The 21,159-nt window shown below is 51.3% G+C and overlaps 1 protein-coding gene across 1 annotated transcript in view; it reads right to left on the bottom strand.

Annotated features, from left to right (window-relative positions):
* The window catches only part of LOC125751616 (transcription factor 12-like), an 80,567-nt gene that overhangs the window by 37,840 nt on the left and 21,568 nt on the right, over positions 1 to 21,159 (bottom strand). The window contains 1 exon segment of the mRNA XM_049030663.1: positions 17,325 to 17,427. Coding sequence (XP_048886620.1) covers positions 17,325 to 17,427 — 103 coding nt within the window.

Here is a 21,159-nt window from a genome sequence, read left to right as displayed (position 1 = left end):
GAAAATATGCGGATCATTATCTTAAGAGCTAAAAACTGGTTATAAATAACACAACTCATTTAAAATAACACTGGAAATGAATGATATCAAATTAGACCTGATGAAAGATGTAGGAAATGTAGAAAAATTACACTCTGCCATGAATAACAACACACACTGATCCTCCACAGCCTCCCCCAGTACGAAATAAAAGCCCAAAACCTTCGGAATGTAAGAAATCAACAATGTACGGCAGCCCTAGAACTGCTATTGCATTTTGTTTAAGTGTCACTCCCGAGTGTTTGTGCCAAGTATTCTGGCTGCGAGGCCGGCGTTCGAAGGGAGCGGTGCCAACAAGCACAGCTGTGAAGCCACTGCCCCCCGCCCATAACAGCCCCCCCCCCCCCCCCATGCCAGGGCTGACTGCGAGCCAAATTACTCATTCAGTTAAGGGGGACGAGGCGGCGGGGGCACAAAGAGGTGCCAAGTGGTGGAGCAGCAAAAGGATGAACTTGGGGATCCTGTTTGGAGGTCAGTGTTTAACAGGGCCCTTGATTGTCATGGCAGCTCTGACCCCCACCTGCCCAATCCTCCATCTTCTCCTGGCTCTGACGTGATGGTTCGGGCCCAGAGGGTGTGGCCTGTCTATCCTCCATATGTACCGGCACTGGTTGGGCTCTTAGCCGGCCTGTCTATCCTCCATATGTACCAGCACTGGTTGGGCTCTTAGTTGCCTGTCTATCCTCCATAAGTACCGGTACTGGTTGGGCTCTTAGCCGGCCTGTCTATCCTCCGTATGTACCCCAGCACTGGTTGGGCTCTTAGCCGGCCTGTCTATCCTCCATATGTACCAGCACTGGTCGGGCTCTTAGTCGGCCTGTCTATCCTCCATATGTACCAGCACTGGTTGGGCTCTTAGCCGGCCTGTCTATCCTCCATATGTACCGGCACTGGTTGGGCTCTTAGCCGGCCTGTCTATCCTCCATATGTACCAGCACTGGTTGGGCTCTTAGTTGCCTGTCTATGCTCCATAAGTACCGGCACTGGTTGGGCTCTTAGCCGGCCTGTCTATACTCCATATGTACCAGCACTGGTTGGGCTCTTAGCTGGCCTGTCTATACTCCATATGTACCAGCACTGGTTGGGCTCTTAGCCGGCCTGTCTATCCTCCATATGTACCAGCACTGGTTGGGCTCTTAGCCGGCCTGTCTATCCTCCATATGTACCAGCACTGGTTGGGCTCTTAGTCGGCCTGTCTATCCTCCATGTGTACCAGCACTGGTTGGGCTCTTAGCCGGCCTGTCTATCCTCCATATGTACCAGCACTGGTTGAGCTCTTAGCCAGCCTGTCTATATGCAACTGGTGACCCTCCGTGACCGCCGCCCCCACTCCCTGCCGTTCCTTAGCGCCACCCTGCTACCCCCAAAAGCAGAAGTGAATCTCGGCGGCCGCTGCGGCTGGCTGAGCTCAGCGCCTGTGCCACGCGACTGCGCGTCCTTTCCGGCTCAGACTGGGCAACTGCAGCGAAACCCAAAGCATGGCGTCAAACCGCAAACCGCGACGACAAAAGCCCACAGATCGTGAAGACACTTCTGAAAGAGATGGAGCAGGAGAAAAAGGGCCAACGGTGGATTTCAGTCGGGTCAGGCAGAGTGACGCTGAAAATAACGGGGAACAAGCGCGGATTGCATAGCCTCCCCAACGAAGCACTGACAGTGACTGATACGTGCATTAAGCTCCTTCCCATATAAGGTAAACAAGTCATTAAAATGTCATTAAAACATTTTTAAAAGTACTGAGTAAACTGCTTAATATCCTCGCTGCCATAAAGCTGAGTCCACTGTTTTATTGCGACATAAAGCAAAATGAAATTCAATGACAGTATACAAAAAAAACTGCTGGATTACAAAACGTGTAACACGTAGGTAAACACTAATTTAATGCATTTTAAAAGCTCTTATATGCCATAAAGAACTGGCTTTATTGAAACATGTTTTGCATAAACTTGTAGTAAAATTAATTAACCTTACTACTGATTAAATTAGCTACAGACACAGCAATAGTTTGCTGCTATATTAAAGAACAGAAACCAAAATCAGCTATTGTTATTAAGGCTTGAAGTCTTAATATGGACATATGAAAATTTTCCCTAGAAAATGTTGTTTTTAATGTGGCAATTAATATTATTATTTAAATGCATTCTTTAAAATTTGAATGGTATGGCTCATTGCTGCCACCTACAGCTTTGCTGCGTAACTGCAAGGTACATCTGGGAGAGAACCTCGACATGCCTGTAATGCTAAAAGTGGTTTCCACAGCTAGGCCAGGACGAAATGAGAAGATGCACGACTCCCTGCGTGACACTAAACAGACTCATCACAGAAACTTCTGCCTCCGTGACCTTCAAGGAAACCCAGTTTCAGAACCTTGCTTAATCTTGCAGCGTCTACATTATGGGATGAAGCGCTTACCCCAACCTCACTTTGGGAAGCCTCACAAACCCTGAGGACGTACTGCTGTGTGGACAGGATTCGGAAAACACGCTGTGGGTATGGCTTATACCACTGCTGTTCTTGGAGACCCCTAACAAAACAACTAGGTGATCTCACTTGTGGAAAAACTACCTCAGACTGTTCCCTAGTACTTGGCATTGGCCCTCCCCTTCTGTGACATCACCTTCAGAATCTTCCTAAGCATCTTCAGACAGCTTAATGACGTTGTAGGCGAGGCCTTACCAAGCAAGGAATATCAGAGCACATGCCACACTGGTCACGTGCGCTGAAAATCACCTTCAAATTCTACCGTCATGTTTTCCATAATATTTTGGGAGAACAAGCTACATAATTATCCTGCATATACAATATCTACAGGTGGCCACCTTACCAACCCCTAACCATCATGGCCGCCATCTTGAGCACTCTCCACATTTCGCAGTGCACGGCAGCACACCCCATGCAGGAGACGACCGGGGCGCTCGTCGATCTTCTACAGGTTGAAGCTCAATCTTGTGAATGTATACCTTCCGATAATAAGCCACATTTACACAGCCAGAACAAGACACAAGCCATTAAACTGTAATTCTCTCTCATGATCCACTGAAGTCTGAAATGAGCCTATCCATCACAGCCAACTAACCTGCTGCAAGAAAATCATTACAAAAAAAAAAAAAAAACAAGAGACCAATTTCAGACGAGCTGCACCATGCCTTGTTTATTACCTCCTAATGCAGGCCTACATTATCAGAGTCCCGAATTCTGAAGAGCCTTAATACCGTTATTGCTGTATATGTTCACAGCAGGTGCAGCCCGGATAGATGGGGCAATATTCTCCAACTGTTCCATTACTTGTCTCTGACAGATTTTTTTGTTCTTTTAATGGACAGCCTGAAGTTTGAGCTGAGCGGAGGGCTTGGAAATGACTTCATCACTCTCCCGGTGAGGACTAGGCCGCTTTGAGTGGACCTGGCGCCTCCAGGAACCGCTGACACATGGAGGGTCCCGGGTCGCGGCAAATGAGACAATAAGCACATCGGTTTGATGGAACTGCAGCTCGACTAAATGGACGAGACACTTACAAGAGCGGCCCAGTGGAGTACAGCAGTCCCTCCCTCATTTAATCTTCTCGCTTCTCATTAAGAGCAAAATGCACATCCGTGATGTATATAACGTTAAACATGCTTTCAGGACTATTTCCCGAGAAAAAGTTTACAGTGCAACAGAACGTTAAGGGAGGTTGTGGGCATTCGCAGCGCCACATGTTTGTCAGATCGCGCTCCTGTATTGATCGAGGCGTCACAATGCAGCCACTGGTCTTGTTTTGATACTCTGACATACAGTGATCTAAACTCCTCCAGGGACCAATTCAGGATGAGCCACAAAAACAGCCAATTAGTGAACATGTTCCACGGGCCGCTGGAGCAGCCGCGCTACGCTGGGGCGCCCATTGTTCCCCGCCCGAGAAGCGTGCCTGGGCTTAAACAGGCAGAACCGCACTCCTAAAAGGCCCATAAGAGGCGGAAAAACACCGAAAAGCAGGACGGGTAGAGCGAACGCAGGGCCGAATTCACACGGACGTTTCCTGAAACTACCTCCCCCCAGCCCCCGTTCGCATGATTCCCAACTTGAGCTCCTATCCACACATTCAGTCCTGCAAGCCCGCTGCAATCCATTATCCCTGTCAAGTTAATGTTCCGTGTTGAGCCATATGGCAGAGCTGCACGCGCAACAAAGGAAATTCCTTCAACTTGTTATAATCAGCAGTTTCAGCTGTCCAAAAAAAAAAAAGAAAGAAGAGAAAAGGCAGCTTAAACAGCTTTATTGTGTTCGGTGCATTTTCTGTTAATATCCATGGTGAAAACAGGAAGAGGGACGGGAAGGCGGGGGGTGGGTGGGGGGAGGCAGCAGGCACCGGGACGGGGGAGGGAGAGCCCAGCACAGGAACGGGACGGGATCGCCACTCTAGATACTGTGCTGGAGCCGTGCAGAAGCAGGCCTGGATACCAACACGCACATCACCTTGCAGATGTCAAGAAGCCTATTTCCTTCCCATTTGGATTCCCAAATCCGGGCCTGTGGTTCTGACACACTTGTCCACACCACCCCCGGGTGCCGGCTGACGCCTTCCCTTCAGTGACGACGCCTGTCCTTTTTCCACAAGTCCATTCCCCCCGGCACCCCCTCCGAACAGCGAGGTGGGGTGGGCGGGGCAGCCACAAAGGAAGCTGTCCCCTGACACCCTGCGACCCTCCGTGCCGGGACAGGAGGTGCGCCGGCACCCGAGCCACAGAAGGAGGCGCTCACGCTGTGCCCAGCATCGCTTCCTGTTAATTACAGCCTTCTCAGCGCCGCCATTACTCAAACGGCTCATGCAAATGTTAATGAGCGCTTATTTGCATATTTATTTATTCCTTTGTTGAAATGTCATTGATTATTACATTCTAGCGTGATGAATGCCGCCGCTGATACGCTCTGATATGTAATTAGTCATTAGGTGGAATGAATAGATCAATTAAAGAGAAAGAGCGGGATTAAGAGAAATCAAACAAGGAAGGATGTGAGCAGGGACAGCGAGGGAGCAAGCGAGGAGCCTGGCCTGCCAAAGGTATCCCAGCGCCAGCTTCCTGGGGCCGACAGCCGCGCCGAGGACACTGCAGATAGAAGGCGGCACTCAGCACCGCGCACCCCATGCAGCCTTGGAACACGACTCTCAAAATCAAGGAGGACTGACCTCCCGAGTGAGGCAGAGTCCAGCCGCTGTCGGTGTGCATCTGAGTATGTATTTGAAACACTCTGCCCCTGCAGAATAATCAGGCATCCTGCCCTACTCTATTCAATTTCCAGCGTTGTTTAAAGGAAGAACAGGAAAAAATGGAGAAGGAGGGGTGTGTTTTCATTTGGCCTCTGCGGTTTCTGAGCTTAAGTATCCTCTAGCCAGTACTTGCTATTCACAGATGAAAAAAAAAAAAACACATTACTGGGGACCAGATGGGAACATTCCACATGACCAAACCAATCAATCACCTTGGTGGGACGCAGGTGCGACACAGCCGTGCAGCAACACACCATTTCACAGTCTATCGGGCACAAACACATGGCGACCAATCAATGGCCCCCCGAGGACCTCTGGGAGGGGGTGGGGAGCAGGGGTAGGGGGAGGCAGCCTCTCCGGAGTCCTACTGGCTCACGGTTGATGACTTCATAATCACACATTCTTGCTCTCACCGTAGGACACTGACCAGCCGTCTAATCGCTAAAGTGTGAAAGCTAAACGAGAAGCGCCGACGTTGACAGCGAGCCCAACAGCACAGGGCGAGAGCGACGGCCGCGCTGAGGCGCATGCCCGGGATGCGGCCAGACCTGCACCGTGGAAAGTACATCAAAAGCAGACACACACACACAACCATCTAAACAAAAAAAAAATGCACTTAAGAGCCTTGGAAGGGCCACAAAAGCTGGTCTTAATATCTCCGGAAGGATATTTTAGTCAGGCGGAGATCAATGCCAGCATTATTCAGCGTGCCACATCAAAGAGGCCGTACAGGGCTGGTATCCACCGCATGGCAGCCGTTCAACAGCCAGACGTCAGCGTGCCCAGATGAAGGACGGCACGGGAGGAGAGAAGGTCAGGAATCCTGATCCGGCTCGCAGTCACGAACCTCCACGGGCGGATTCCCTTTCACAGAAAGCGCAGGAGACGAGCCGCGCTTCTGACAGACCAATAGGAACGAGCTTCCACGGGCGGACTCCTTTAACAGAGAGCACAAGAGGCGGGCCGCGCTTCCGACCGACCAATGGAACACGACTCTCAAAATCAAGGAGGACTGACCTCCCGAGTGAGGCAGAGTCCAGCCGCTGTCTTCCTGTCGTGAATTAATTCGTTTCAGTGATGCCAATGACGTTCACCAGCGAGGGCGATTTATTCCGTGATGACAGTCTTTTTACAGCTGGGAGGATAATCAATAAGGGGGAACGGCTGTAGGGACTGGAATGAGTGTCCGCTCAGAGTGGGCCGTGTGAGGCTGCATGAGTGACAGGGGGGCGTCCCGATGCCCGGCCTCTGCGGGGACACTCTTAATAGCACATCACCGATGGTAATGCCGCCGTCGGCTCCGCCTACCTGCCCCCCCCATCTTGCCTCGACGACGGGTGAAAGAGACGTGATGTGGCACAAGTCGGGGAGGGCGGCAACGTGGAAGAGCGAAGGGGAGGGGCTCGACCGGCACGACGGGAAGGTCTGCGGCATGAAACATGCGACCGGCGGCGGACGAACGCACATGGAAATGCGGCTCGTGGAAACATAAGGTTTACATCCAATTAAGCAACACCGCCCCGGGGTGAGCGCAGCGGTAATGAATACCAGAATGCACGTCTAATAAAAGATTTGATATGAATGAACAATACAAAATAGGGGAATTAGGAGGTACTCAGGGGAGACTTTCTGTGTTTCAAGCCCTGCAGGCTGTGTTATATTACAGAGAGCAGCTTCCAAGGAAAAATAACACCATTTATTGCTATGTTTACATGTTGCTTCCGGGGCAACAGTTAAAATTTGTGCATCTCCGAAAGGCAGCGGCGTGAAGCAGAGCTCCACATTCACGGCTTTTTATGAATCGGAGCAGACAGCCAGCGGCTGCTGGCCAGGTGTGTGTGGCCCGCCTGAGCCTCGGTGTCCTGGGGGGAGCACCTGCAGGGCTGCCTGGCGCAACTTCCAGGCTGCTCAGCGCTCCAGCACGGCATCACACCCCCCCCCCCCCAACAGCCCACCTCCACAGCACCACCAGGCTGAAAACGTTCACCATGCAGCTGGAGCCTGGTCCAAAATGGCCACACAGAAATATGAAACGCGTCGCAGGACTGTCCTCATGCGAGTTTATGGTGCGCCCAGGGGGGTGGGACCGAACGTCAGGACCCCAAGGCCACCCTGCCTCCCCCGTGAGTGGGTAGGCACACCCCCCCGGTGGTCGGTAGAGGCATTCAGCCGTCCCCTCTATACGATTCTTTCCAAATGAATCATGGCACTTCAATGGCAGGGTTTAACCATGGGAAGCATCTTTCCTGGCATCAGCTGTCTGTGAGTGGCGGCCGGCAGCCCTGAATTCACCAGGTCTCACACTTCAGAGCCAAGCCAGGCCAAGTCGGCTGGATGGAGCTTCCCGGGACGCCCTTATCGGTACACAGTGGGGTTGGGGGGCTTTGCTGCCCCTCATCGGCTCTCTGCTGCTCCATCATTAAAGAGCAGCTGACGGCTGCACTGCGTATCTGTGTGTGTTTGATGTGTCGCGTTGCATAGCCGAAGTCTCTCTTATGAAGACCTGCCTGTAGCCGGGAGAGGGCAGGACAGGGGGGCTGCTGGCATGCGGCACTTTCATAAAAAAAAAATTTAAAAAAACAGCTACATGCTGCAGACATGAAGGAGGGAAAATGTGACAAGAAGGGGGAGGGTAACTGTAAAGCATTTCAGCAGATGTTTCCCTGAAATTCCAGGAAATTCCAGCACTCATTTATACCTTAACAATTTACTGAAAATACTTTCCGTCGCCATCAATACTATCATTGTGTTAATTGGTATTTATACAGCGGAATGCAGCTAAATTTCTGAGGACGCCGCATTGCCCAATGGCCGCTGTCAGCTGCGCTTGCGGTCGGGGCAGTGTCAGCAGTGACGTCGTCGTGGCCCGGCGGCCCGGCGGCCCAGGCCAGGCCCAGCCGCACCGCACTGCGCACACAGCTGAGCTGCCCAGCTGTCCTGCTGGGGGTGGCCAGTCTGGAAGTTCCCCCATGCCTCTCTGACCCCACTGGGGGGAGGGGGGGGTCGCTGTCACACGCCTTATCAGCTTCCATGGGATCCACCCAAATTACTGAAACACTCTGACTGACCTCAACACAGGGGCGTAGAACATGCCTGTGTAAACTGCCCAGAACACACCCGCAGAGACCAGCCCAAACACGGCCACGAAGCCCAGCCTGAACACAGTCGCACTATCCTGAACATGGGCCCATGGACTAGCCTGAACACAGGTGCGTTGACCATCCAGAACACAGATGAGCTGATTGGCCTGAGCAGGGACCTGTCGACCAGACTGAACACCAAACTGAACATAAGAGCGTTGATTAGCCTGAACACAACTATGTTCTTTTGCCAAAGCGAATGGCACTTATTCTGTATTCTAAACACATCAAAATTTAAAAATACATAACAGTTGGATGGAGAGATTCAGACCCACTCAGCCATATGGATGCTGTTTGGTTAGGTTGTCAATCATGTTTCTTTAGTGAATCAAGAGCCGTGGAAAAATGCTTAAATGTTGCTATTTTTAATCCCTCTGACTGTACATGAGGCTCTGCACCCGCCACATGGCTCAACGTTAAAAATAAAATGTCTGTTTTAAATGAGCATCCCAATCCCGCTATAGAGTTTTACAAAAGCATCCTTATAACACGGGAGAAGCTTCACTATTCAGCATGAATGGAGAATGGGGGGGTGCAGGATATTTAATTAAATCTAAAAATGAGTCTCCCAGCGACAGGGGCGGAGCCGGCTTCGCGGTGCGAGTGCAGTAACACAGGTATCTGCTCCTTACACAAACCGCTGAGCGTGAACTATGGCCACGTTCTCACACTTTAAGGCCAAATTCTCCTCCGCGATGTGCCCACAAATAAACGGCCGGCGCCGATCGGCCGGCTCGCTTGTTTATGTTGCCACGGCAACAGTCGCTAAATCTGGCCGATGAGTGACGCTGGTGACGAGGGCCACCAGACGGACGGAGACAGACATTTTCCGGCACGGCGAGGGTGGTTGTTGCGCCGCCCGCATGGACCTGCGCACGAGGGAGGTCATCTGCTTGGGTAGCCGCCTCGTCTTTCTCTCGCGTTGAAAAACAGGAAGGAAAACAGGAACAAAACGAGTGCGACGCCCACGACCAGCGGACCGGCGCAAAGTGTGGTGAACCTAAAGCCGCGCCCGTTCAGAGTCACACGCCACCTAGGGGAAGATGCCTGTAATCTCCACAGAGCTCCCAAGCTCGTGTCTGAAGCCCCGAGGCACGTTGGTGACCCTCGTCACACGGGATGCCCCCCCCCCCAACCCCCGCCCCCAACCTTCGTCATGCTGCCTCTCTCCACCTGCAATAGACAGACTAGGCACCTGGTAGCAGGAGCACCACCCCCTAGAACTCCTGCCTCAGATGAGATTCCCTTAGAAAGGTGTCACAGGGGACACTGGATGGGGAGGTGGGGGGGGAGGTGGGGGGGGAGGGGGGGGGGGTGCGGGGTCAAGTCAAGTCAACTCATTTATTTCGATAGCGCATTAAAAACAAGGTGGACCCAAAGTGCTTTCCAGTCTAGAAAGAACTGATTAACAAGAACTACATTCATAGTAAAATATATAAATAACAGTAAAATATCTAAATAAAATTAAAGGAAAACATAGTAATAAGAAAATAAAAAAGAAATATTAAAAATATCTATGTGTTTATGTCTGTGAGAGACAAGAGCATCAGCCTGCTACAGCAGTGGTAGGGGGAGGTGGATGATAATGAACCGGGAGAGAGAGAATGAGCTGGGGGGGGGGGGGACACACCTGTGACCTGCACAGCGCCTCGCAAGCGGCATGTGCACCTGAGCGGCACCTGACCACAATCACTGCCACAGCTGCCACCGGCCAGCGGGGGGGCCCTTCTCAGGGGGAGTGCAGCGAGCGGACACCTGCTCCCGTAAAACTGCGTCTGTGTCATGTGGGATTTCAGGCTCAGAGACGACCCTTAAGGAGCAATTAAACACAGAAGGAGGCCAAGGAGGCGGAGGAGGTGTGTGCTGGGCCCGCGGGGCGGGGGGGGGGGGGGGGGGGGGGACAGTGGCACACAGGGACTTCAAACGCCCCCCGTTAGCAGAAAGAAAAAAGACAGAAATCCTGGGCTATGTACTGCTCAGTGAGCTTGGCCGTTCCCACAGGACAGGGCTGGGGGGGGGGGGGGGGGGGCACGTAATTCAATTTCCCTAAAAACCCTTTAGGACATATCAACAGAAAATGAGAAACAGACATTAACAACAAGCCCACCACTCTCTGAGAATTCGCTGGTGTGACGGTAAAGATTGGGCAGCTATGGAGGCCCCGGCGAGCGTTTGGCCCCCGCAAGTACTAGGGGCCCCACAAGCCTGAGGTTCTGTGAGGACTTTGGGGCCCAGTGAGTGTCAGTGTTGGGATTCCCACAAGTGTCACTTGGGGCCCAGTGTGTGTTAGTGTTTGAATTCCCACAAGCATCACTGGGGGTCCAGTGAGTGTCAGTGTTGGGATTCCCACAAGTGTCACCGGGAACCCAGTGAGTGTCAATGTTGAGATTCCCCCAAACGTCACTGGGGGCCCAATGAGTGTCAGTGTTGAGATTCCCCCTAGCGTCATGTGCCGCCAGGGGGACCTACCATGCAAGGCCTCAGTGACAGAAAGCGTGATAATAACCACAATAACTGCTGAAAAAAATTTGCAGTGCCGGGTATGCTAATCAGCATCTCCCTGACTGCAATAACCGCTGCTACTGCGCAGTGCCGGGTATGCTAATCAGCATCTCCCTGACTGCAATAACCGCTGCTACTGCGCAGTGCCGGGTATGCTAATCAGCATCTCTCTGACTGCAATCCCTTTAACGACGTCATTAATTCATGAGAGGAATTAAATGTTTCACTCCAGGAGGAAGCAAAACTCCCAGGCCTGAGCTCCACGACGCTCTGCGGACAGGGGGCCCCCTTCCCTCTGTTCCAAGGACGCCTTCACAGATGGAGGCTGTGCAGCTGGATGGCTGCTGGAGGATCTACCGATATTTAGAAAGTTAGAGATGATCTGCTCCCCAAAAAGGTTCCGTTTAGGTGTCAGCTGTACCCTTAAAGCTAAACATTCAGCTTATTCTACAAGGAAATTCTTGAAATTGTTTAAATAAACTGAGACACACAAGCAAATTTTTTTTTTGCTTCCTGCTAAAATAAATGAGTTTCCATTTTCTGAATTACGCAGAGCCTGACTTATCTAGTAATACAGATTCTAACGCAAAGTGATTTCTGAAGTACCTTCAGATGAGGTACAGCAAAAAAAATGGAGATGAGAGAGAAAAAGAAGATTCGAGCTTGCTCAGGAGTTCTGGAATGGGATCGCGGCCTCAAAGGGGCAGAGCTGGGAGCAGCGATATCTGGGGACCCCCAGACTCCAGGCCACAACAAGGCATCAGCCCCCTCAGCAGCTCCGGCAGGCCGCTTCACCCGGAGAAGAAATCAGGAGAGTTTTTGGACTTTCTCATGCATGATCCTCCGCACCATAATGAACAAAGGAGTGTGGTCGATTGGCACTAACTTGCTGCCAAGACGAGCCAAAGTAATGCACAGGTGTCCTTTTTATGATGGGGGTGGGGCGCAGGGAGCACACACACTCACGCAACGTCTTTCATTAAGTCGGTATGGGTAAATCCTGCCTATTGAGCTCACCACAGGCAGATTACTTTAATACACAACACTGGAGGCAGGGCTCAGGAGGGGGTGTGTGTGTGTGTGTGTGTGTGTGTGTGTGTAACTGCAGGTCAGCAAAGATAAAAATACGCACCCAGCCACATGGGCCAGGTCATCGGACCTGCATTCATCTTCCCAGCGGAAGCTTTTATTAATTCGCCACAGTGGCGCACGCACGCAGGCGCACGCATGCGGACGCACGCACACAGACACACATGCGTGAGTGAGCAAGCACGAGTCGCATGACGTAATGGTCAGATTATCCCATTAGGCAGAAAATTTTATGCTGCAATGGAAAAATAAGAAACAAGACACAAGCAAACCAGCAGCGCTCGGCAAAGCCCGTTAATGTCCTTGTAGGTGCACTTCCTGCTGCCGCCCCACCCGTCTGAGAAGGGATGCGCTGCTCTGCGCCTGAGACACGGGGGCGCCAGAGAGCCAAACAATGTATGGCAAAGATGCCAAACAAACTTAGATGAGGCAAACCGGACCGAGAGGAACAGGGTCGGGCACTGGGACTCCATTTCATTCTTCTACTAAGAATAACTGAAGAAAGCATTTTGAACAGCCATTCCACCTGTGACATCAAAAGGCTGTGAAAGGTACTGCTAGGGCTTTGGTCAGCCACAGCCCCTCCCACAGCATCCAAACCCGCCCCTAGCCCCTCACACAGCATCCACACCCAACTCTAGGCCCTCCCACAGCACCCAGACCCTCCCCTAGCCCCTCCCACAACATCGAGATCCCACCCCTAGCCCCTCCCATAGCATCCAGATCCGGCCACTAGCCCCTCCCACACCATCCAGATCCTGCCCTAGCCCCTCCAACAGCTTCCGAATCAGCCCCCTAGCTCCTCCCATAGCATCTGCATCCCGCCCACAGCCCCATCTCCATTGGAAGGCACAGCCCTGATATCCACGGCAGTGCTGCTGCCCTCCGCCTCCTCCTCGAAAGTCGCACGGTACGCAACGGAGGCCATTTCCTTCTCGGCTTCACTTGTTTACGAAGGCGAGATTTCACAGGAAAATGATCTCATGCCATTAACACGTCCAGTCGCCAGGCCGTCCTCCGACAAAAAAAAGCAAAAAAATAAATAAAAGCACCTGGAGAAGCAGCAGAAATAACAAAAATCACTGGCATCATTCGTTCCACTGGCATCAAGGACAAATGGACTGGCGCCTTTTTTAACCTACAGAATACAGCTAGAAAATTATGCACTGAACTTAACATCTTATAACAATAAAAGCATTTTGGTAATACTTTACTTAAGGCCATGCTTTTAGCAATTTATAAACACATTCATAATGCATTATAATGTATTCATAAAGCTTTAAAAACATAGCTACAAGTATTTATAAAAAAGCATAATTAGAGACATGTTTATACCTCATGACTGTTTTATGAAGCTCTCATCTATAATACATTATAGATACCTTTATATTGCAGTACAGAGCATCCTTAAAGCTTATACCTATCATTATAAAGGTATTTATAGTGCATCATGAGAGCTTCATGAGGTATTCATAATGCATATTAAACATGGCTATATGTTTAATATGCATTGGTATATGAATGGTATATGAATGCATTATTATTTGTTATGAATGTGTTTGACAATTGCTAAAAACATGGCCGTTACCATGTGTTTTTTTTATTTTTTTATATTTATCAATGAAAACTCTCCAGTTACTGCTGTATACAGAGAGGTCACACTGCACCCCGTGCCACCATAGCAGAACAATGTCACTGTTCTTCTCAAATATAAAAACCGCTTTTATCACCAGCGACTAACTCAGCCTTATCAGGCCATCAAAATCTGTCTGACCTGTAAAAAGGGCGTGAGCTGAGGAGGCATAAATTCTTGCCTGTGGGCAAATTCCTCTTTAATCTAAAGCTGGATTAAATTTAATCGATATCACTTAAAAACAATGAATCACCGGCGTCGTCATGGAGCGATTAAAAACCGACACCATACGCACTCTCCACCGTCTCACGCACCACAGCGCTCGCCAGCTCTCGAACCTGGGCACTCAGCACCGCGACCAGTGCTCCCAGTAAGGGGCCTGGCGGCTTGCTGGTATCGCGGGATTAGGCAGGCGATGGTGTTGAGCGGGGGGCCCACGGTGCTGGGGGTGGGCTGCCCAGGTCAGGGGAAAGAGGATTGAAGGGGCACCGTGCCACGCCGGCCAACCTGGCCGACCCTCAGCCCGCAGAGCCAGGAGAGCATTCCATGTAATCCAGGCTGCCCCCACTCCGACAAAAGCCACGAACGAGAATAATCATTATGAGAAACGAGAATGAGAGCGTGTGGCGGGCACCCTCGCCAAGCGCCGGAGTGGGCGTCGCCCTCATCATCGGAATGACTCATCAGCCAGCCATACCAAATATTCATAACCGTCACGCCAACTTACATCGAAGTCCGGCGTCACGCTGAAGTCCCAGAATAACCCCCCCCCCTTCATTCTGCCAAAAAGCCCCCGCGTGACCTTCGAATCGAACTGGCATCCTTCCATCTGAGCAGCACTGAATAGTAGTAAAAGCAATTAAAATATACTGTCAAATAAGCAGCCATTACCTGCCATCTGCCAGGCTCTGGAAAAGAGAAACAGGTTCATTACCGCTGAGGACCGGCGATCCGGGGTGAATGCAGGCCGCCCTGTGCAGCCCACAGCTCTGGCCGCACGAACAGCACCAAGTACCCAACAACGGTAACATAAATCACAGCGCACTTAGATTTCGGTATCTATCTATTACATTTAAAGTACGGTGCCATTTCTAATAATACTCTAAGCTGATTTACAGCCTTTTCACCACAATGAATGGGTGTCAGACTTGTGAATGTACACAGGACAGAAATGAAAGCCGTGAGTTATGACTGTCCTCTCGCTAGCTACACCCCCCCCCACCCCAACATACTCGTTATTCATGGTAATTCCGTTCCATATAATGCTTATTTGGTTATATTCTTTCTATACATTTTCACTGCCTTAACCCCTAACCCTTTCATATTTATCCTTAACTTAATTTCTTAAACTTGCACAGTCTCAGGACCGAATCAGGCTACATTTCGCTACATGTTATACTTGTATATCTGTGTGTGACAAATAAAGAATCTTAAATCTTGAAACAGCAAAGCCCTTAACCTGGTGCTTGTGGGCCCATGGGACAGGATCCCCTCCCCACCTCATTCGGCACGGTGAGCTTCCCGGACATTCCCCCACCCTGCATTAGCCTCCCACATCTGCGTGGAGGCCTCCCTTTTCTGCAGAAGAACATTTGGACTGATCTAATCCGTCCAGATTACCGCGGCGGCAATGAGATCACAGAAAAAGGGGTCACTGGCACAGGCACCTCCCAGATTCCCCCGGCCAATGGTGCTGCATCTAACATGCCACGATGTAACATCACGGGAGAATTCACCTCTCTCATTGGCTAGTACTGACCTTATGGCTTTAACGTGACAAGGACACTCAAAAGCGCATCAAGTGACAGAAATTCACAGCGTGGCCACTACCATTCCGAGGAAAGGAAGAAAACAGGCCATGCGACTGCCGTCTTGAAAAAGTGAGGCTGACTCGCGCTCTGCGTCGGGACAGCAAATCCCCAACGAATCGCTTCAGATCTGTCACTTTAGGTGTTATTCTCACAGCAAGAAAAAATGGGGAGGGGGGATTTGATCTCAATTAAATTACTTTTTTCTGCCGCAAAAAAAAAAAAACACTTGAAAAAAACTGCAAGTAAATATTTCCTACATATCAGCAGAGTGGTGAAAATGAGCTGAGATTTTCTAATATGTGTAATAAAGAACATATAAAGTAAACAAGCTTGAGATGGTAAGCGCTCCCAGCATATGGCCGGGTTCCCCACACCGCCGCTCAGGCAGCACACACATATGGTGACGCCTCGCGCTCCATCTATGTGTTGTTTGGAAAGCGCAAAAGTCCACGGTATTTATAGGCCGAGCGAGCCGCTCGTACCAGTCCACTCTGGCGAGTGAGGGCTAACGTTGGCGGCCGAGCGCTAACGCCAAAGTCACGGAGACAATAGCGGCTGCTCGTCCACGAAAAGTGAGCACTCGCTCCAGTCCATCCCACCTGCTTGAGGTCCCGCTCCTCTGCACCACGAGCCAATTTAACCAGCATCCCTGACTTTCATCGGGGAAACACCTTTGCGGCATTCCACCAAAGACGGCTCCGAGTTATGACCAGCAGCCGCTAATAAGGAGGCTGTCAGTGTGGGACTGCACATTGCCAGTTGCTAGTGGAAGCATCAGCGTGCAGCTCTCTGGCGCCACCTTTGGCCACCCTGACAGCAGACGGGATTTCAGACGGGATGGCCGTGCTGTGGAGGAGACCATGTCAAATCCGACTGCTGCTCTTTGACGGAGAGCGAATGCTGTGAGATGGTAACTGACTGTTACCGCTGGTTATAAGCAGCGATCGGAGCAATCGGGCTTCTCCACTCAAGATGGATGAGATTACCGTGAGCCAGGGTCAAATTACCGTGACCCAGGATTTAACATACTCTGCCCCCACCGTACAACCACCAGCTCAAAGCTTAATTTTCAATGGCTCCACCAGCAACTGCAATACTGGAGATGGAGGGGGGAGGGGTGGGCGAAAAAATAAAATAACAACCTGTTAAAATAAAAAATAAAAAACCGTACACACCTGTACATTTTCTGTGAAATTACACCTAGGTTTCCAGCATTACACAGCTCTGCACAGCATTATCAAGTGGCATCAGAAACAAACAGTGCTCAAACAGCCTGTTATTTTCACGCTAATGTTTACTTCTGAGGCAGTGGGATTCGCACATCTGCGAGCAGCTGCACTGGATGCCGGCTGCTGAATATACATGAAACGGTAGCTTTAAATGCAGAATGCTCTCCGCACGGGCAGGGAGCCGGCTAACCACCCGCCCGTTTATACCTGTAACTAACCGATTCATTCCTGACCCGGCTGCCTGACAGCGCATTTAGCAAACTAATTAAACTGCAGCTTCTCCACACGAGCGGCTTCATCCATAATCAGATTAAAAATTTAAAGCGAAAAGTACAAAATAAAAGCGGGCCGGACGGCCGCGCGCAGGGTGGGGCTCTGACACATGAGCTTTGTTTGGTAACCACCCACCCCCCTCCCAACTTCCTCCCACTAAGACGTGTGGGAAGAGGGGCTTTTGTAATGCAAAGTTCTACTGCTGGGGAGACTTCCACCCGGGGAGAGGGGCGGGAGAGAGGGGAGGGGGGGTCATCTTCTGAGGGGAAAAGGAGACTGGGGGCGAGAGAAGAGGGTTAAAGAAAGAGGCACCCCAGGGTTCAACAAGCTGGGCTGAGGTGGTGAGTATTACCTACTTACCCGTCATGCTGGAGTTCATGAAAGGTGTCGAGGACATGCCTTCGTGGGACACTAATCGACTGTCGCTCAAGTGATCACCATAATGAGGGCTGTCTGCAAAACCCTGGGGGAAGAAGGATCACATTATTAGGCTGCACCGCTAATCGAGTGCTATGACACTCCTCTAATTACTGAGGGAGGCGCTGCCATTGGTCAACTGTCCCCCGAAACGAGAAAAAAAAAAAAAAACTATTTTAATCTTGTTTTGTTTATAAGCGGGGAAAATGTCGCCCCGGAGAGCAGGGGACAGGGAAAGCACAGATGTTTCGGAAGACAGACGCGCCCGCAGCTGCCTTAAGGTTACCACTGTTCCGCCGCCACTCCTCACACGAAAGTGGGATGGCTGGTGTGCGTGTGCGTGTGCGTGTGCGCAGCCGGCAATTCTCAGCACAACACACGCGCGGGCGTGCGCATGAGAGCGCACCGCTGGTATGCTAATCACCGTCACCGCGGCGACGGGGCGACAAAGACACGGCGATCAAGCGGACACCCCCCTGAATGAACCCGGGTCATTAATCATCCTGGGGAAGCTGGTATCGGGCTCTGGGAGCCTCGCCACTGGTGCCAACCCGCTAACCAGGCTACAGCCCATCATCCAGCGAAACAACGTAACAATTACCGACATAGCAATAACGAGGCTTATTTGAAATACAAATTATTACGTATGCGCAATAAAAAAAAAAAAAAAAATGAAAAGCCCTCCGTATAAAAGGCACGATTTCCGGAGCTCCGGAGGTAATTTCGGCAGTGCTGCACAGAGCCTTTTTCACGACAGTTATCGGGCTCCTTGGCTTTGGTCTAAATATCAGTCACAGTTGGGTCTTTTAAGAAGCCCGGAGCTGTCGGGGTAGCGGCTGGCGGCCTTGCAGCAGCGCTAATCCCAGAGCCTGTGAAGATCTGCCTCCAGCTCGGCCCAAAACTACATTAACTGCCGGCGGCGGGGAGGCACGCTGCTGGCCTCCATTTCTATAAGCTTTTTCACAAATTCATAGTCCTCCCTTTCCGCACACGCTACAGAAATATATGTACATATCTCTGGCCGGCCTGCCAGGGAAGCCGCTGAGATTGCCCATTGTGCAGCTGTCAGAGCCGCCGTTTTCCCATCAATAACGCCATTAGCCCGCTCATTATTAGCGCCCGGATGGGGCACCGCGGCCCTCCTGTCTCCGAGGGCCGTCTCACGACGGGCCCATATCCTTCCGCTGCCATTTCGGGAGAACTCCCAAAAGATGCTGCTGGATCGGAACCTGTGTTCCTCCCCGTCCAAAAAAAAAAAAATATGGCTGCCAGATCGTAACAGGAAGGACCGGGTGAGGCAGCGAAGAGGAGAAGCGCATGGTGATGAAACAGCGGCGGCCGGGTGCTGTTCACCGACTCCCCCCGGGGGACAATCACATCATAAATCAGAAGACATTCATCACTGGGGAACCGCGCGGGTCTCCGGCTGTTCAGGCGGATGCTGATGTGCACTGTCAGTGTGACCCGAGGCCTGGCTACCGCTGGCTAAAGAACCGTCAGGCCACTGCTTAAGGACATGCATCACAGAACCCCAGGCCAGTCCAGGTGAGCCACTGCCTGTGCTCATGACTGAGAGGGGGGCAGGCCAGACGGGTGGTGGTCTACGTGGCCGAAGCAGACCGGACAGGCAGGCAGCGACCAGTGGGGGGTCTCTCATGGCAGCGGGCCCTGCTGTCAAGATGACACGCCGGCGGCCGCAATCATCCGGGATACGCGGAGGAGCCCGGCCAAGGTCAGCTTGGCCGGCCGGAGTCTTCGTTCACTGCCGAGCGGCCCGGCGCGTGAGCACAGAGAGAGAGAGAGAGAGAGAGAGAGGGGAGCCGAGACTCGTGCTGCGGCTCTGAGGAGGCTGACAGAGACGGAAAACACAACGATTCGGAAAAAAAAGAGAGAAAAAGCCCGGTTTGAAAAATAACACGATGCACAAAATAAATATTCACAAAAAAAAGGACACGCTCAAAATGGATATAAAAACCACACTCGGACAATTCTCTCTGGGCTCTTCTGAGAACTGATGCTGGTAAGGCAGACTGGCGCTCTCGAAAAGTCTATCCTCACCCTAAATCTTAAATCTTCAGCACCATAAAAATGTAATTAGTCGGTTTCCCTCTGCGACGGCCTAATTGGCCACCTTTATATGGCACCCCCCCATCGGACAGCCCCTGACACATCATCTCACGCCGAGGCCCATTGCTGTCACCCCACAGGCACTGCTGATGGAGCCCGGAGGCACTGCTGTACATCTCCCACCATGTTTAAGGGATGCAAAATATGCAGAAGACACTAATTTAATGCAGCATTTCTGGCTAAAACAGGGAGGTACGAGTTCACAGGTCGGCGAGCCAATCATGAAAATCACATCCGGGCTGGTACGGACGTGGCCATAGCCGGGGGAGAGAGACCGATCAGCTTTGTGACAGACAGACAGACAAATGCATCAGCCAGAACACAACGGACAAAATCCCTTTCAAGATTTCAGGTGCTAAAATAAGTGTTGAAGACGCCGAAATACTGCCACTGAAATTATGGGCAAAACCCAACATGAGGTTCAGAGATGAATCAGGACGCGTGTGACTGACATTCAGGCCTGTCTTGCTGACGTCAATGTGGACGATCGTGTTTACTGTGAAAACGGTGCGGCCTGGACTAACTAACCCTGCTTCCCAGGAGTCGGCTCCCATCTTCGCCTCGCCGAGACGCGAACATCTGTCTGTTTACGGATGCCTGTCCCTCACCGCGTGTGTATGGGGGTGGGGGAGGGGCTGATTTATATGCACCTGGAGCAAAAATATCAAGCGTCTCGACCCTGCAATTCAAATCAGCCTCCTGGCGGGGAGTCGCAGCCCGCAGACGTTCGTGCGGGAAGGACACTGGGAAAATAAACAAGGTAAGGCGGGAACGCAGGCCACGCCAAGCTGACATTGCGCTGATTTCTGATGGGAAGTGACAAGAGAGTGACGTGTAATGAAATGCATACAGGGCAACAGTAACAGCCAATGTGTTAAAGAAAGGAACACATTCTCAAAACAAACAAGAGGCAGAAGCGGCCAGCAGCGTCGCCGGTCAGACAGACGGGGGGGGGGGGGTAAGATTGTGACCTGGGGCGCAGATTTGGGGAAACAGCCGCCAGCCCTGTCCCGCTCGCTCTCACATCGCAGATCACATACAGAAGAGCCCAGAAGGCCAGTGGCTCACAGTGTGACACTCACTGCAGGCGGGCGGAGTGCATGCAAGGGGTGAGCACTCAACCACGAGATCTACTATTAAATTTTGCCCTTTGCATACTTTGACCTATAAAAAAATGACATCACAAGGCTAATAAGAAGTGCACAAAGAATCCATCAGTCCATCCGCAACGTGTAACCGCTTGTGTAGCAGGGTTCTCGGTGAGGCTAGGGGCCAGTCCAAGGCAGCGGACGGCAGACGACTCCCTGAATGGGAGGCCAGTCCAACGTGGGGAAATGCTCACACGCTACGGACAGCTCAATTACAGCCAGTCACCCTTCTGCTTGTGGGGAAACACCGGGAGAGCATGAGCACACAGGGAACGGGATTTAAGGCACCGGCATCAGGTACGAGAGCAGTGCTAACCACGGCGATGAAGTACAGAAATAGGCTTCTACAAAATAATATTAATATTTGAATTTAGGAAGCAACAATGATAAAATTCAGCTCAAATTTAAATTCCATTCAAGTCAAATAAACGAATGAATGGCTAAAAAACCTTTTCGATCCAATGATACGTCTGACATTTTCAGGTTACTTCCAAGGGGGGAAA

The sequence above is a fragment of the Brienomyrus brachyistius genome, chromosome 11, assembly GCF_023856365.1.
Source record: "Brienomyrus brachyistius isolate T26 chromosome 11, BBRACH_0.4, whole genome shotgun sequence".
Lineage (NCBI taxonomy): Eukaryota > Metazoa > Chordata > Actinopteri > Osteoglossiformes > Mormyridae > Brienomyrus > Brienomyrus brachyistius.
This window is presented reverse-complemented; position numbering and strand designations above follow the sequence as displayed.